This window comes from Ostrea edulis, chromosome 6, assembly GCF_947568905.1.
Source record: "Ostrea edulis chromosome 6, xbOstEdul1.1, whole genome shotgun sequence".
NCBI classification, from domain to species: Eukaryota; Metazoa; Mollusca; class Bivalvia; order Ostreida; family Ostreidae; genus Ostrea; species Ostrea edulis.
Window position 1 is genome coordinate 78,416,345 of NC_079169.1, and position 14,697 is coordinate 78,431,041.

Sequence of the window (14,697 nt, forward strand, 5' to 3'; positions counted from 1 at the left end):
TGTTCTTTTTACTTCGCGTTGTGTTTTTTAATGATGATAGGTGTTATATAAAATATTCAACCCTTTAGATTTTTCCAGGTAAGTTTGAGTCCGCCTAGAGTAAGGCTAGCAATAAAATAATAAATAAATAAAGTTTTAAACCTTTAATAAACAATTGTATGATAAATACTAAAATAATAATCCCGGGGAATGAATGTGGCTTGAGAGAAAAAATATAACTAAATAGGAAAAAATAAAGAAACAGTAATCAAAAATACAGGGTGAGGCAACTCCTGATATTTACCTTGTTACAAGGTTTGGCTCAGAAGAAGCTCCGAGCACGGTTGTGCTCGGGTTTAAATACTATTCTTAACAAAAGAATGAAAGTAAAAGTTACCTGTAATGTGATTTGATAATAAATCTAGAAGTAACCAATGAGAAGTTTTGTAATAAAATACGTTTGAAAATATAAGATAACTCTCTTCCTGTTTCATGAAATAAACAACTCGAATACGAAGATAGGAATTTACGTAGACAAGTAAGTAGAAAATAATGAAATGGAAATAATATAGACCGATACTACCACACATCTTTATATTTCTTATCTTATTGTTAAATAAATTTTCTTTTTATTTATTCTACGATTTATCATTTTCTCTATTGCCTACACAAAATCCAAAAGAACTTCATTACATATGGTGGCAGCGGTGGAATTTTGTGAGAATTGGTTTAGAGAAAAGATATTTGGTAGAATATCGGTGGTTCAGAAAAAGTTCTATCAAATCAATTCAATCTTTTCAATTTTGATTTGAGTTCAATTTGAAAGTTTGGCTTATTGATTTTTTTCCTTTGCTGCTCTGGTGTGTAGTTGATAATGTCATTGCCTCAGTGGGTTCAGGACGCTGTTGAGAAGGGTCAGGACTTGTCAGTATGTCTCGAGTTGTGGAAACATGCTACGGCAGTTGATAGAGATGAACGTGCTACACAGAGAGAGGAGAAGAAACAAGAGATGGAACTACAACGAATGGCCATGGAGAAAGATGCAGAAAAACAGAAACTGGACGTAGAAAGGGAAATGGAGGAAAAAAGGTTACAGGGAAAAATAAGAGAATTAGATCTACAGGAACAGGCGATGAAAGCCAAGGGTAAACCGGGTGATAGTGAGACCAAAGAACAGAAGCATGAGGTAAAGTATCTACTTCCAAAATATGTACAAGGTGAAGATATAGATGTTTTCATCAGGTCATTTGAAAGACTGGCTAATCTGCATAAGTGGCCAAAGGCAGAGTGGGCAATACGACTAGTTTCACAATTGACGGGTAAGGCACTAGATAGTTACGCACGGTTGAGGGAATTTGAGTCAAATGGTTATGACGTCATTAAGAAGGCCATACTCAAAAGGTATGATTTGACGGCTAATACTTACAAGGATAAGTTTAGCGCATGCAAACAAGATCCTAATGAAACATTCAGAGAGTTTTACACTCGTTCATTGAATATTACTCCTGCTCGGCACCTGATCTCACCTCTAATATACCCAGGGATCCGTGTCGGCCCAAATCTAATTTTGCATTTGTTATTGGAGTTAGGAGATTGATCACTGTTAGTTATCATCACCGTTTCATGAGACAGACTAATATTTTAGTTTTTTTCTTGAGCTCAGCAAGCTTTGCATTTAAATGCTAAAGCTCATATCATGAATCCACTGTTTTCCATCCTTTTCTCCTTCTTCAATGCTTTACTTTTTTAAAATGTTGAAAATCTATTATATTTGATCAACTGTGAAAATATATGCTCAACGAATACTAATGAAACCATAGCATGGGTATTTAAATATCATAACATGGATATATTAATAGTCCTAATGATAATTAGAAGGAAATTGTTTATTTCAGCTGAAGAAGGAAACATAACATTGTGTGTTAATGAAATATCATTTATTTAAAGCCATTTTGGAATTGTAGATTTCAAAGACCGCTGAATGGTTTATCATGGCTCCTCAAGCAATATTGATGTTGATGCTGAGTTATCATTTACAGTGGGACATTTGTGCAGCGGAGCGAAATATGTGTGGAAATCCAGAGTACGTATTTGTTTTTAAATATTATATTCAGGAGTCTGATTTTTCCTCTTTTCAGAGGAAATCCTCTGATTTGCTAGATTTTCGAAAAAATGAAACACTCTGGATTTGATCTCAAGTGGCAGAAAATGATATTTTTCCAGGTAGGGTGACGTGTTTTCCTCCCTTTTTGACCAGTTTTCCTCTGATTTCTGAGAAATTCAGTCACATCCCTGTGTATTAGAATTCACATTTATGCTTAAAAGTTTCACATTATCGATGTTATAAGACAACCTTGACATGTAGAAAGAAAATGTTTTTCAAGAAAAAATATCGAATTCTGTAGTCGCTTTCAAATTACATCAGCACTCATTCCAGTGAGATTAACACTGTTAGAAAAACTAATGTAAATATCGATTCTACCAATAGGAACACAAGAGAAATAACAACAAAATTAAACCTGTCACAGCAATTCTCACAAACTGCATTGTCTGCGGAATACTTTAATGCTCCGAAGACGCATATTCTTTTCGTATACAATTTGTCAGTCTACAATATCAATTTGTCTGTCATTTTAAGTATGGTCAAAACTTTGGACTGTCCATGCAGGATGGATATTTCATACTTTGTAAACAGAAAGGCCGATGTTAGATTTATGTGAAGTATGAATTTTAAAATCAGTTTTTATGTGCAAAATCCACGACTTTGGCCACGCACGGGGTCATAGGGTTTTTTGAACACACCATTTTTTAAGTACTGTCAACTGTCAAAACAGCTAGATCACCCACAACGATATGGATATTGGATACCAATTGATTAAAACTATTCTTCTCTATTCAGTGGTACATTGAAATGCTGTGCAGATTATTATTTGCTGAATGGGAGTTGTAAAGGTATGATTTACTTTGGAATATTTTTTGATTATAATGTTTTATATTTTCAGGGATTTTTTGTAAGTTTTGTTTGCCATCATAGTGACAATCTTGTAATTAATGTTAAGGATAGGAAAATTTCGATGTCCATAGCCAAATCGAAAAATATACTAGCGTATGAAAGGCAAAGATAACGAACAGTGTTCAATCTCATAACTCCTATAACTCGTAGATATATATATATAGAGAGAGAGAAAGGGAGTAGTAGCTGTACTATATCTATCTAGAGAGTTTAATTGAGATCAACGTCTGAATTAGAAATTGTATATACATGTAGAATGCTTTGGGGCGTACGGAGAAGACTGTTCAACACCATGTGAACTAAATACTTATGGATATCGGTGTAGAAGGACTTGTGACTGTAATGAAAATCAAGTTTGTGACAGATACATTGGATGTATGGATAGAGGTGAGTGTGTGCAATTGTCTTGTAAACATCAATTCAATTCTACATCAAAGATCAACCCCTTGCAACTTAGAAAAACATTTATAATTTCATTTCTTTACTATCCTCTAAGGAGATGGTGTAAATGATCATCTCTGAAACCAGTACATTCACGTGTCAAGAAATTTACTTATGATTTAAACTTTGCAATGCAAAGTAAATGAAGATGAAGTGGCATACGTGCAGACAATGTTTTTCCAACTAATTATATTTGAGTCAGTTGGGGATCGGTTTAATAAAATAGCACAAAAACAAATCGCAGAAAAATCATTAATACTTGATATAGATAAGTGATGATAATCAGCCCGTTGAATTTTAGCTCAGTAAATTTCTTTAAATCCACGCAAAACCGTAATAAGTCTTTCTCTACTAAATGGTTTATATAAAAAAATATTTCTTCTTCTACGGCAGTTATACTTATTCAAGTCTTCGTTGCTATTTCCGCTTTATATCAAATATTTCAAATCCATTGTGTATCTTGTATGATCCTCTTAAATGTACGTTTGAATAAATGTATCCCATTTCCAGTCTCAATCACAGGCACTTATATCACTTGGGGCCTAATTGCTATATATAAGATTACTCTTATATAGTAATTAGGCCCCAAGCGATATAAGTGCCTGTGGTCTCAATGACACTAAAGCGTATGACAGCATGGTGAAAATCACATCATCATAGAAGGCAAGGCTTTTGATTTCTAAAGATAGTCAAGTGGTCTAGCGCACTGGTTACATGCTGCTAGGAGATTTGGTAATTCCGCAGGTCATGAGTTCAACCTCGGGGAGAGGTAGAAATGGGTATCCAAATAAAGTGAAATTTTCTGTGCTTTGTATTAAATACTTCTTTATGATCATTTAAGAGTTCATTGCTATTTCTGTGCCTTATATAAACTATTTTAAATGCAATGTTAATCTTGTATGATCCTCTTAAATGTACGTTAAATAACTGCATCCCATTTCCATTCTCAATGACCGTGTAGCGTGTGACAGCGTGCCGAGAATTCCATCGTCATCAAAAACAAGACAGTTAAGTGTCTTGACTTGCCTAGATGGTCGAGCGGTCTAACGCGCTGGTTACATGCTGCTAGGAGATTTGCTTCCTCGGGTCGTGAGTTCAATCCCTGGGAGGGGCGGAATAGGGTATCCAAATACAGTGAAATTCTCTATGCTATATATTAGATATTTCTTCACTTAGGGCAGTTAAATTCATATATACAGGTTTTTTTAAATCAAGGACGACATACAAGTCATCAAGTATTATCTACATTTCCAATGTGTTTACCTTTAATGACTTTACAAATCATAAAGATAGCCATTCTCTTATGAATGGGCTTCAGTTGTGAACAATTCACGTATGAATCTTTATAAATAGAGTACGCCTATTTTAAATACAGAATCAAAAATAAGAAGTAAATTTTCGTTTTCAAAATACATATGTGAGTCTAGGAATTGCAACGTTTCACACCAGCATACTCTTTCATGAAATGCTTATGCTAATTGATTTTTTTTCTTAAATATATGCCTTTATTTTAGAATGTGTAAAATTCTTTGGAAAGGATTACAGAATGGATTGGTCAACTGAATATTATGAAAAATCATGTAAAGAGAGATGTAACTGTAATGAAACTGAAACCTACAATCAATTAGTCAAATGTATGGAAGATGATGACAGACCTGCATGTAAGTTCAGTATCTGATTCAGGGATAATTAATTTGTTTGCTTTGTGATGCTTGAAACTTTGTACTTGCGCGCGTGTGTGAATTCTTTCCTCAATTGAAATACTTTTGAAAATGACATTTTGAAATATTTACATTTCCAATAATTTTGCATTTCATTTCTTCTTTTGATTATAAATTGTAATGATGGTCATTTCCGCATGAATGCGTTGTTGTCGGAAATAACGCGCGAATGGATACATACATACACACACACACACACACACACACACATACACACACACACACACACACACACATATATATATATATATATATATATATATATATATATATATATATATATATATCAGGAATGACTTTAATTCTAGGGCAAGTTATACGAGTATAACCTGCTTTGGGTCAGTTTACGCTTTATAATCCGCGAAGCTTTATAATCCAGAATTAAAGTCATTCCTTATAATTTAATGCAAGAGACAAAGATGCTAACCTTCGTTTATCAAAATGTACTTAAACTCGGAAAAATACAAGTCAACTATGCCGCGCAATGATTTACTTAGCAACAGCGACACGAAGCGTCTACAGTAGCTGCGAAGCCGAAGGTCTCCATCTTTAATCTTAGTCCTACGGAACCTAGCCATTTATCAAAATATTATACTGTATCGAAAGTGAAGTTTATCATGATAGAGAATATGCGTAGACTATCCATGCAATGCGTATTTCGCTGCCCTTTAGAGATAGAGATCGACTTTGAAGTCGCTCATCTCCGACAGATTGAGAAAATACGGGAAATTGCATTGTTGAGGCCTACCCAAAATAAATCTTCAAATATCAGAAAATGCAATAATTTACAGCTTTCAACTTCTACTAGATGAAAACTTACCCTTGTATGCAATGTTCTCGCTAATAGTAAATCCGACACAAGAAAATATGTAAGCAAGTAACAAATAGCGATCCACATTTCAATGTGTCTGACGTCCTGTGATAAAATCTGACGTATGAATTTTTGTTTGCTTTGTTGAAAGACGGATCAAGGAATGAAACAACGCACCCCCCCTCCTTTTCCCCATGAGAAATTTATTTCAAAATGAACAGGGTAATGCTTACTTGGCAAATCATTAATTCGAATATAATATCTTTGTTTTAATCTATTTTTTGACCATACATACAGAGAAAGATGTTTTACAACAGTGATTTGCGTACAAGTAGATATGCTAATATTGACAACGAAAAAACAGCATGTGTATCAAACTGCAAACCGAAGTATCTTATTGTGCACGTTGACTTTCTATTCCATAGAAGGATGAAAACAGTGCTGCGATGTAAATTTAGAGAGAGAGAAAAAAAAATTCCGACATCTGGTTGTCAAGGGAGTGTGTCCCCATACCAGGTTATACAAAAATAACTTGCGTTCCTCAATTGAAATTTGACCAATCACAAACAAGGATACAATAAGAATTAAATTATATATATATATATATATATATATATATATATATATATATATACACGCAGAAATGAAAGTAGAATGTAAATACATGTAAAGGAAATAAACTTCGTTTTTGAAAAATTAATGCACGAGGGTATGAAACGGGACGCTTTACGTCGGCATAGTTTTCATGACGCATTATTTATACCTGCATGAAGCATGGCTGTTTTTGCAGTTCATACTCTCATGTAGTTTCAAAAATGAAGTTTATTTAAAACATAAAAAGATTATTACACAGGTTTTGTAAATTCTACATTGATAAAGCCAAGTCTTTCTATTCATTCTTCATCAACGATTCATATTTGGTTATTAAAGTGCACAATGTGACTGTAAACAAAGAAGAATGCACAAGTATTAAGCAGTTGCTCGCGGGGATGATCATTCTGTACATCTTTAGTTTCACCCTGTGTTTTACACTATACCGGTTTAGGTGAGTATGCAAAATTAATATAGAAGGAAATGCATATGTACGTTATGAATGTGTGCAAAACAGAATTCTACTGGGTGTATTTATAACCATTTATCCAGAAGCAGACGACAAGGAATGTATGACGTACAGAGAGTCATGGATACGTCAACAGATCGACAGAGAAGATCACAAAAAATACAGATGATTCACTTCAAGAGTTTGACTGAAAAATGTGAAGATGTCAAGAAAATCATGTTTAAGAAAGAATTTGAAAAACAAATGACACATAAATACAGTCGAATCATATTCCCTAAATTTACGTCAGTGGATATCCCAGCAGACCAGTACAGTACGGCCATAATACGTAATCCACATGTACTGGAGGATGGAGAAAGTGAAAGCAGCACAGACACTTCTGATGGAGGAGATATGCAAGAACGTTTGAGACACCCCTCCACTGACCAACGTAGTGCAGGAAACTCCAGACCTTATAGTGTGGCTAGAAATGAGTGGAATTGTTGAATACTGATTCTCTATTTTCGATTAGTATCAATAGTTTCGATCATGATAAACGAATAGGGTATCTCAAACGTCAAACTTTCAGGAATGAAATACTGCATAAAGATATGGATCATTATTGATATTTTTCAAAATCGAAAGTATATGATAAGATCATTGAATGAATTCTATTTTTGTTGACTAGTTATATATATATATGTATGTTTGATTCCAAATGTATTTATAAGGATGTTATCGTTCAACGAGTTCTTTTATCCTACTTTAAAAGTTTTCTGATATGAATACTAAAGCTACAAGGTCCCTTGTACTAGCACATGTTGGAATGTTATATTTTGACAGATCATGCTGTGAAAATCTTACCATGTTTTGTTCCTTGACTTAATTTTATTTCTAGCGACAGAAAAACATCAACATGATTTATTGTTATGTATCAAATTCTCTTGGAACTTCTTCAAATATGTCTAGGTCTAGTTGGGGCCACATGTAGGAGCTAGTCTTCAATTTAAATTATCAGGGTCAATACAGCTTGGGCAATTATATGTTATCTATATAAATATACATAATACATTTCATTGAAATATAGAAGAGGTTCATGGGCCCTAATGCTAACCTGTGTCAACCGGGTCCTGCTCTTTTTGAAACGAGGATTTTGCCCCATCTTATTTCCAAGAAAAATTTGAACCCATATTATAACCCTACCTAAGCCAAATGGAGTTTGGAATACCGATTACCCCATGTACACTCATGGGCTGGTTTAACCGGTCAATAGAGACACCTCATCCTATTTCTGGTGTGTATAGGGGCGATAGTATTTGCCCTACTTTAGTTTTGTATTATTTATAGGATTTGTCTTCACTTTTTCGCTTTACTAAGTAATTGAGTAATGTCTTTGAAATAAATAAACCTTAATCATAGTTTGTTCTTTTATTGTTAGGGGATAAAATCTACCCATTCTTTACGTTTATTTCCAAAACCTCTATATCCACCGACGAAAACAATGGGCGCATTCTATTTGACATGGTTACGTCATTATTTAATATACAAATCTAGGAATACTGTAAACATTACATTTGGCTGTGTAATCTGTTTAGCGCCTTTCGTGGAAAGCTGCTACCACTAAATCAAGTACATCGCTAAATGTGATTTCATGTAGCCCATTCAGAAAGCACCTAATCAAGTTTACACAAACTTGTTAAATAAGTAATTTCCGCCAAATATCGTACACGCGAAATACAATACATTTACAGTAGGCCACAGAAAACCATTTTTTCGTGTAGTGTAAATTAAACACTTTAGTATTGATTCATTTTGATAATTTATGAAATAATTTCAAATCCAGCAGTTCATTATTATTTTTCGCTCATGGTTGCAGTGGGAAGCAACAGACTCTGCCATGTACGTGTATCACACAAGTACTGTAGCAGTACTATAGGTTCGCCGATCTGCGAGTATCAATCTGAATGGGATCCAAAACCGCAATTATTAAAAATGTAAAATATTTTTTTATGAAAAAGTGCAAAAAACACCATGCTCCGTGAAGATAATTTTAAAATATTCACTTAGCTGTATAATTCTTTAAATTCGTCGTGATTAATCAAATATTTGCATATTTATTAGAATCTTACAAAATTATATCGGCTTCAGGCGTAAAACGCGATCTCAAGAGAACTTTCTCGCGAACGTTTTGAACAGTTCTTGAACATTTTATCAATAGTACATGAAACACGTGATATAGTTATGAAGCCAGTAGGCTTTAGTAAAATTTCTGCAGTGCCCCATTCTTACTGATGCCAATTAACATGTTGTGGTACACAACCGTTGATAAAGCATTCAGCACTATTTCAAAATTTCATTATGTGTTTTAGGGGTCAGATTTCATAATCACACCAATGTGGTACATATGTTTTTGTATGTTTTCCTAGTCATTCTGACCTCCACTAGTTTAGTTTGTCACACAGGCACCAAAGTCTCTTGGAAAAAATTGACCCCTAGAATTATAATAAAGAAAAGTTATGAACTCGACGTCTATTTTGATACCTTCTCGTTTTAGAGGCTATTTATGTTTACAAATCGATATCAAATTCGCAATATCACGTTTGTCCGAAACACAAGAACTCCTTTTCTTGTTCCACACCAAATCTCATCACCTTACCCTGTGTAGTTTTGATATGTATACATAAGAATAGCACGTTATAGCAGGCCGGACACTTGCGAGCAGATTAGTGTGCATGCTTGATTTCGGTATCTTTTAGTTTTGACGTCGAAAGACAATGAAAACTTTCGAGCATTTCCGACAAATTATGCCAAATGATATGATTATCCAATCAGCGCGCATCTTTATATTTGTATTCGGGAATACAAAATGGACGGACACATCAGAAATACAACTAACACCTTTAAATTTTAATAATCAGATAGCTTTAACATGGATCGCTTAAACATGCATGCAACAAAATATCCTTTTCAACAACCCTCTGAATAGATTTAAGCAAATCCTAGTCATAACACCATGCATTAAGCATCTTCACTGGTATACATGTATACCGAAAGTCGAAATCTGATTACTAGTAAATACAAGGTGAAGATACGAACAGTGATCAATCTCATAACTCCTATAAGCAATACAAAATAGATAGTTGGGCAAACACGGACCCCTGGACACACTAGAGGTGGGTTCAGGTGCCTAGGAGGAGTAAGCATCCCCTGTTGACCTGTTACAAAGTGACAATTGTGGGAATATCTCCAAAACTAAGCCAAGTATGGCGATGCAATTTAATGTGGAACAAAATGAAGGGATCTTGTGTTTGCAACTAGCGTTATATTGCGAGTTTTGACTTCGATTGTAAACATAAATAGCTTCTAAAGCGAGGAAGTGTCATAGTACACCAACCCAGCTGAAATGCAAACTGAACTTGCGATCTTCCCCTAAATTTCAGTTCAGTATTTGTATCCGTAACGAAAACGAGGCTTTCCACCAAGTGATTCTACGACCTTGACATTTGACCTTGAAAAAAAATTAGACATCCTCCGCTTGGCATAAGGTGTATGTATACAAAGTCTGACGGTCATAGCCCCAATGGTTCGGTTTGTATTCTGCCTGCAAGGTTTTCCTATTACCTAATGCTACGACCTTGACCTTTGACTTTGAAAAGCAATGTACATCCTCCGCTTGGAATAATGTGTATGCGTATCATGTTTGAAGGTCCTAGACCCAACGGCTCGGTTTGAATCCTGCCTACAAGATTTTCCTATTAACTGATTCTACAACCTTAACCTCTGATCTTGAAAAACAATATGCATCTTCCTGTCATCTTGGTGATCAAATGTACCAAGTTATAAAATCCTGCAACTTACGGTTCACTTTGCATTTTTCCAACAAGCTCCGGACAGACAAACGGACGACGCCATACCATAATACGTCCCGTATTTGACGGGCGTATAGAAATGGGTGAATCAACATGAAACTCAGAGACATACCAAACAATCAGCTCTTTATCCACAAACACAGGTTAAAAAAAAAAAAAAAAAAAGTCCGGGAAACTGACTGAATGACAAAAAGATGGATGGAAAGGGTTAACACCATATACCCCGAGCCATTTCATGGTAGGGGCATAAAAATTACCTTTTTTAAAACTCGTTTGTATGATATGGTTTCTGCGATGCAACGTACAAGCACCAACTTCGCTTTACGAATTTTAACCCCTAGTGAATATAATAAAGAGAGGTTGTGAATTCTGGCATTTATTTTTGAAACCTCTTCGCTTCAGAAGCTATTTATTTATATATCTTTTGTCCAAAGCACATAAACATCTCTTCTTGTTCCTTAAAAAAATGTCATCGCCGGACTCAGCTATTCACATAATATTGTCACTTATAGCATGTCGAACACTTACTGACAAGTCGATCTGGACTCTCGGTATACGAGTGAACAAGCTCAATATCATTTGCTTAAATTTCATTTAAAGGGTAATTGAAAAAGATCACTTACTGCATCCTGCTATGTTTGGCTATTTTGTATTCCCGAACACAAATATGAAAGTTGTGTGTTGATTGGACAATCATAGGGCGGATTTTTGGTAAGTGCTTGAAATTCATCGTTGTCTTTCTACGCCAAAACCACCAGACGCCGAAGAAGCATGGCAACAATTACTTTGGTAAGCCTATTCAAATCAACCTTTTCTACTTACATATTAAATGCAAAACTTATACGGTACCCATTTTGATGCACCAGATGCGCATTTCGACAAATAATGTATCTTCAGTGATGCTCCACCGAAATGTTTGAAATCCGAAATAACAATGAAGTTTTAGAGCTATTATAGGGAAAAACAGTGTGCAAAAAAAGTGGAGTCAAATTCGTCTAAGGATAAGAGCTATGCTTGAGGGAGATAAACCTTAATTTGGAAAGGAATTTCTAAATTTTATAACAGCAATTAAATATGCATCCGTATTTTCAAGCTAGTAATATATGTAATATATAAATTATGAATTTCAACGTTTTGGGTCGAGTATATAATATTGTTCCTTAAACATTTTCATCGCCGGACTCAGTTGTTCCCATAAGATTGTCACTTAAAGCATGTCGAACACTTACTGACAAGTCGATCTGCACTCTCTGTATACGAGTAAACAAGCTCAATATCATTTGCTTAAATTTCATTCAAAGGGTAATTGAAAAAGATCACTTACTGCATTCTGCTGTTTCAACATGAAAAGTGTCCGTTGATAGGGCGGAATTTTTGTAAGTTCTTGAAAATCAGCGTTGACTTTCAAAATTATTCTCTTTAGAGAAGTGGACAAACATAGCCTACATCAACTTCTCTTCGCCAACCATTATGTTTTGCTTCCGGAAAATGAGTAAATGCCGGAACCGATGACAGTTCACACTCCGACCGATGTTTCGACTCAAATATGGCTGGATTTACTTAACAAATACGTTATTACCACAACGTTAACATCAATGAATGCAACTGACATAACGAAATTAACTTGCTGTTAATGCAAGGTGAAGATAACGAACAGTGATCAATCTCATAACTCCTACAAGCAATACAAAATAGATAGTTGGGCAAACACGGACCCCTGGACACACCAGAGGTGGGATCGGGTGCCTAGGAGGAGTAAGCATCCCCTTTTGACATTTTCACATGTTCCCAGTTCCGAGTTTGAATGATTTGCTTTGTATTGTCGGTAGAAAAAATTCTAACATCCGAAGTCGGATAATTTGGGAAAAAATAATAAACACGCATTCTGGTTCTCGAAATGTTTTTTTCTTTTTTGGTTTTAATAAAAAAGATTCTTGTTGATATCAATAGGAAAACATATTTGAATAAAAATGAAATGTCAAAGAGATTTCCGAGAAGCAATATGCGTACTTTCTTTTTCCCCAATTTTTCCGACTTCGGATGTTTATCTTTCCTATCGCTAATAGAGAATTCAAACCCAGGACTGGGAACATGTGAAAATGGATCAACAGTGAGTAAGTGTTAATTTCCTTGTGACACATACATGCATTAATGTTGAAGTTAAGTAAATCCAAATATATTTGAGTTGAAACGTCAAAGTGTAAACCGTCACCGGTTCCAACATTTACTCATTTTCCAGAATCAAAACATGAAGGTTTGCGAAGAGAAGTGGATGTTGGCTATGCCTATGTCCACTTCTCTAAAGAGAATACCTCAAAACCACCAGATGTCAAAGACAATAGTTACTAGGTAAGTCTACTGAAATCAACCTTTTCTACTGACACATTGAATGCAATATAGAAATACATGTTTAAAAACCTTTAATCTTCTAGAGCAGCTGGTGTTGTTTTCAAAGTACTTTCTTCCATGTACAAAAAGAGTTGCAGATGGCAACAAACATCTTTACGTCGCATTTAACATTTGCCAGAAGTGGTGTCAATCAAATGCGGATTCTAAAAATTTCTAAAGAACTTAGTAAATTTGAAATCACAAAACTTCTTAAATCAACAACATCAAAACGTATGACTTTTCAACACTTTACACCACTATTTCTCACGGTGAATTAAAGACTAGGCTTTTTGACATCATAGATAATTGCTTCTTCAACAATAGGAAAACGGAATATTCATTTCTAGAGATCAGTCATTCAAAAACCTACTAATTTTACAAAAATATTTCTACATGCCACTCCGATTCTACGCAGTACTCTGAAGATGACGTTTAAAAGATGCCGGAGTTCCTCAGTAGCAATGTCTTTGTAGTTTATAGAGACCAGGTCTTTCAACAGTTGGTTCGAATTCCTATGGACACGAATAGGGGTCCTTTATTAGCTGACCTGCTTCTATATTCTAACAAGGCATAATTTATTCAAAAACTTCTACATGAGAAGAAAATATATTCTTTTTGTGGCATTCAACTCGATATTTAGATATATAGACTGCGTTTGATCTATAAACAATCATTTTCATTCATTTTTCTATTCGATATATCACAGTGACCTCAAAATAAAAGACATCCAATAGTCTCCCACGCGTTCTTCGTATTTAGATATTTTATTAAACAGAGATGTTAACGACAAAGTAACAATCAATTCAGCTTTATGACAAACGCGATGATTCCAGCTTCTCCATCATCAACTTCCCACATTTACTTAGTAATATTCCATTATCACCTGCTTATGGTGTTTATGTCTCTCAACTGATTCGCTGCACAAGAGCTTCTTCTGCGTATGGTCAGTTTTTACATCGAGACAGGCTACTGACAAACAAGTTGATGCTGAAGTGGTTTAAACAGCCTCGATCAAAGTCAATATTTCGCAAACTTTTTAAGATCATTATAACGATATAGTTTGCCAATACAGCTTGCATTGGGTTAAATGCTGTTTGACGAATTTCATATCAATTGTTAGTCCGTTATTTACACATTGATATTGAGAGCGGAATACTCCGTTTACAAGATTCTTATTCCTCTTCGGCACCTGATCCCACTATTAGTATACCCAGAAATCCGTGTGTGCCCAAATCTTAATTTTGCATTTCTTATCGGAGTTAGGAGATTGATCACTGTTAATTATCATAACCATTTCATGAGACAAACTAATATTGTTATGCTTTCTTCAGCTCAGCAAGCTTTGTATTTAAATTCTAAGCTCATATCACGAATCAACTGACTTCCATCCTTTTCTCCTCCTACAATCCTTTACTTTTTTACAAAAAAAAAATGTA

The 14,697-nt window shown here is 34.8% G+C and overlaps 1 protein-coding gene across 1 annotated transcript; it reads left to right on the plus strand.

The window, feature by feature from the left end:
- Nucleotides 1-1,802: 1,802 nt before the first annotated feature.
- On the plus strand, nt 1,803-8,422 carry LOC125683252 (uncharacterized). Its single transcript, XM_056140886.1, has 6 exons — nt 1,803-2,062; nt 2,879-2,931; nt 3,248-3,379; nt 4,948-5,094; nt 6,896-7,010; nt 7,109-8,422. Exons 1-6 carry the CDS (start codon nt 1,971-1,973, stop codon nt 7,509-7,511), a joined length of 942 nt encoding a protein of 313 aa, XP_055996861.1. The 5' UTR covers nt 1,803-1,970; the 3' UTR covers nt 7,512-8,422.
- Nucleotides 8,423-14,697: the final 6,275 nt, after the last annotated feature.